General features: G+C 36.4%; 1 protein-coding gene across 1 annotated transcript; it reads left to right on the top strand.

Moving 5' to 3' along the window:
• On the top strand, positions 1-4142 carry LOC8284210 (protein DETOXIFICATION 40). The gene is made up of 7 exons (XM_002518447.4): positions 1-656; positions 779-1410; positions 1881-1937; positions 2037-2275; positions 2959-3077; positions 3169-3255; positions 3785-4142. The coding sequence occupies exons 1-7, from the start codon at positions 324-326 to the stop codon at positions 3848-3850; spliced, it is 1533 nt and encodes a 510-aa protein (XP_002518493.2). The 5' UTR covers positions 1-323; the 3' UTR covers positions 3851-4142.

Below are 4142 nucleotides of genomic sequence, written 5' to 3'. Positions count from 1 at the left end.
TTCGAATTCCGTGAGGAGAAAGCTGGAACAAGAAGAACCACCCTCCAAATCGACTCTAGCAAGTTGATTATGAAAGTTGGTTGTGAAAGATATATGGAATGTTTTTTGTCAGGAGTACGTGTATACATCGGATGATTCACACGTAGTCAATTATTTCGACCAATAATGACAAAGTGAATGCAGTAAAAATAAGGAAAGTTCGTACAAGTGCGGACAGAAAAATAACAAAATTCACAAATTATTCAAGTTCGGGGAAACTTATTTGGTGTACATGTATCTTATTTAAGTAGCTCTTCTATTTGAAGTCGTAGAAGCGAGAGAGCATGGCGGATAATGAGAATTCAATACACAACCTCGAGAACGAGGAACGTCAACCTGAGTTGCTTCGCAAGCAATCTTCGGTGTCGCCAGTGAGCTCTGAACTTGAAGAAATATTATCCAACACAAACTTGTCATGCTTCCAAAGACTCAAAAAAGCTGCCTTGCTAGAGCTAAAAATACTCTTTCGGTTGGCAGGGCCAGCAGTTTTTGTTTACTTGCTCAATAATGTTGTTTCCATGTCTACCCAGATCTTCTGCGGCCATCTTGGCAATCTTCAGCTTGCTGCTGCCTCTCTTGGCAATACAGGAATCCAAGTTTTTGCATATGGCCTTATGGTAATCTCGATAAACATCAAACTAGATCTATATATATGATGAGTTACTAAATTACAAGTTCCAACACAGCTAGCCGGAACCCAGTTAACTTTAAGGAATAATTTGAAATTTTTTTCTTGCAGCTAGGAATGGGTAGTGCAGTGGAAACATTATGTGGCCAAGCATATGGAGCACACAAGTATGAGATGCTGGGAGTGTATCTTCAAAGATCGGCAATCCTTCTTGCGGCAACTGGGATACCACTTACGATCATATACTCCTTCTCCAAACAAATCTTGCTCTTACTAGGTGAATCAAAAGAAATTGCATCAGAAGCTGCAATTTTCGTCTACGGACTTATTCCGCAAATATTTGCCTACGCAGTCAATTTTCCAATTCAGAAGTTCTTACAAGCTCAGAGCATAGTTTTCCCAAGTGCATACATATCTGCTGGAACGCTGGCAGTGCACGTCTTATTAAGTTGGCTTGCTATATACAAACTGGGTTGGGGATTATTAGGTGCCTCACTTGTTTTAAGCTTTTCATGGTGGATTATAGTTGCTGCCCAATTTGTCTACATTGTTAGTAGCCCAAGATGCAAGCGAACTTGGACTGGGTTCACTTGGAATGCCTTTTCAGGATTATGGGATTTCTTAAAATTGTCTACTGCATCTGCTGTAATGCTTTGCCTCGAAATTTGGTACTATCAAATTCTAGTCTTAATTGCTGGACTGTTGAAAAATGCTGAGATTGCCTTGGACTCCCTCTCTATCTGGTAAGAAAATTAAGTTCCATTTATTAACCTTGTATGATTGTAATGAATCTAAGAAGCTAACTATAAGTTTAGCTGACACATTTTGCTGTACGGTTGGTGCTATAACAACCGCTTTTTGATCGACCTACCAGTCATTAAAATTTACGATCTTGTCTGTATATGCGTTTTGACCAAAAAGAGTTAGTTGTATACTTTTGCCTATTAGGAATATATACTTTTCATTTCGGACACTGTCATCCTTTTCTTGTTGTATCGAAAAAGCACATCATGTGTGGAATTCAACTTTGGCATATTATCTAAACCATGGAACATCACATTTCTTAACAAGTTAGTCATAATAGATGTAACCAATCAATTTCTAGCCATTTTCGCTTTTATTATATCAATGTTTGATTATAGTAATTGCACCCGTTTTTTCACTTTAATGATTCACTAAGTATAATACTCATCATTTTTTCACTTGAATGCAGCATGGCTATTGTTGGATGGGTGTACATGGTAGCAGTGGGTTTTAATGCAGCTGCAAGGTTAGTTAGTTTGCATTTTTAACAATTATTTTCTTTCTTCCAAAAAGAATTTAGGGTGACCTTTGCTAATGAGACATGGGTTTCCAACTGTCGTAACAGTGTTCGGGTAAGCAATGAGCTAGGAGCTGGACATCCCAAATCAGCAGCATTTGCTGTTGTGGTCGTGACCTTAAGCTCGTTCCTTATAGCTTTGATATTGGGCATTGTGGCGCTTGTACTTCGCAATTACCTGAGCTATATCTTCACTAGCGGTACAACAGTTGCTAAGGCTGTGGCAGAACTATCTCCTTTTCTTGCACTATCCATCGTACTAAGTGGTATCCAACCTGTTTTATCTGGTAAGATGTTGCTTCACTTTTTACTTTCTAAGTGACTCTGTCTTTAATTTCATAACCTCATGAAAGAGTTTTTGACATGCCACCATCACAAACTATAAAGAGGTCAAGTAATTTGGCTCATGCAAATGCCGTTGGTTGTTATTTTATGAATATTTAATTAGTTGCAACCCCCATTCTTTTCTCCTAATAAAATATTTTGCCAACGAAAAAAGAAATGCACTAACATGAAATAATTAGTTACTGTTGGATCAGTATCTCAACAATAGAATGCCTATTTTAGGCCATGCCAGTTACAACTCTGAGGCACTGACTACTGAGAGAGACAGGCAGTTTCAGACAAAGAAAAAGGCTGTTTGTATTCAAGTTGGATTTCGTATTCTCGAGAAGCAGACAAGAGATTCAGTGATATCACAGTACACATTAGGCTTGCATATATATCCATACTTGACCAGTACTTAATAATGAAATATATATTCATTAAACATATATAATACCAGAAGGCAATGCATCATTTGTTTGAATTATAATTAAAGAGTAAGCAGCACCCATCGGCAATAACTAACAGTCAATTTGTGGCTTTTTGTCTCTGAATTGTAGATATCTGAGCGGTATCCTTATCTCTTACAAGTCTTCTTAATCACATGTATTCTTTGATTGTGACTCAAAATTCTTTTGCTTTGAAGGGGTTGCTGTCGGATGTGGATGGCAAGCTTTTGTTGCATATGTTAATGTCGGATGTTATTATTTTGTTGGTATACCATTGGGTTGTGTTCTTGGTTTTACTTTCGACTTGGGTGATAAGGTATTTAAACTTATCAACACTAATCACCGTAATTTCATTAATTTCCTAATTATATATATTTTAATAATATCCATTTATTTAATATATACAGGGAATTTGGTCCGGAATGTTAGCAGGCACTGTTTTACAGACTCTAATTTTATTATGGTTTACATATCGTACCGACTGGAAAAAAGAGGTAACTAAAATAATCTTTATAGTAAAAAACTAAATGAGGAACTAGCTTATGGGTGAGAAGGGGTCATGGCCTCCAAAATTTGTGAAAACTATCAATATTAGCCTCCTCAAAATTATATTACTTTAGTTGCTCTATTTTTAATTAAGATTTCGTAATTGTTGTATAACATAATTCAACTTTCTCCCTCCAAATAATTAAGTCTGGTTCTGGCCTTGGACGAATCCTCGGTTCTCTCTCCCAGGCCCATGGCTCTGGCAGTGATTAGAACTAACACAAGAAACTGCTTAGTACTAAATTAGTAGATGATGGTGCAATTAATTATAAGTATATTACATTACAATTGACATGATAGAGAAGTTATTGATTAGATATAAAATCAAAATTGATCGATAAGAAAAGATTATGATACTTTTGGGTATGTTGATGGTAGACAAATGTATGCACCTTTCTAAAAGCATAATGATTTTGTTAAACGAAACTTAAAATATTGGGAACTTTTCTGATTATTGTGTTTAAAAACTTTGTTCAGGTTGAGAAAGCACAGAATCGTCTAAAGAGATGGGATAACATTACAGAACCACTTCTGAAGGAATAACAAGAAAAGAAAGTGAGCTGCACTGCACCCTCATTGTGTTCGGGATTTACTTTGCATTGGCATGGCATCAAGAATATCAAGCTACCTGCATGCTGAAGATATCATAAATTTTACCATCTTTCCTTTTCAAGCCCCAACTCAGTAAATCTCACCATTAATTTACTGAAAATGACCTCCTTGGGTTGCTTCTTTTCATCTAACGGTGGAATTTTCAGGGCTTTGCTTCTTCTTTTCTTCTTCTCCTTCTTCTTCCTCTTCTTCATCATCATTATTATTATTATTATTTACCTCT

Source organism: Ricinus communis, chromosome 5 (assembly GCF_019578655.1).
Source record: "Ricinus communis isolate WT05 ecotype wild-type chromosome 5, ASM1957865v1, whole genome shotgun sequence".
Taxonomy (NCBI): domain Eukaryota; kingdom Viridiplantae; phylum Streptophyta; class Magnoliopsida; order Malpighiales; family Euphorbiaceae; genus Ricinus; species Ricinus communis.
This window is presented reverse-complemented; position numbering and strand designations above follow the sequence as displayed.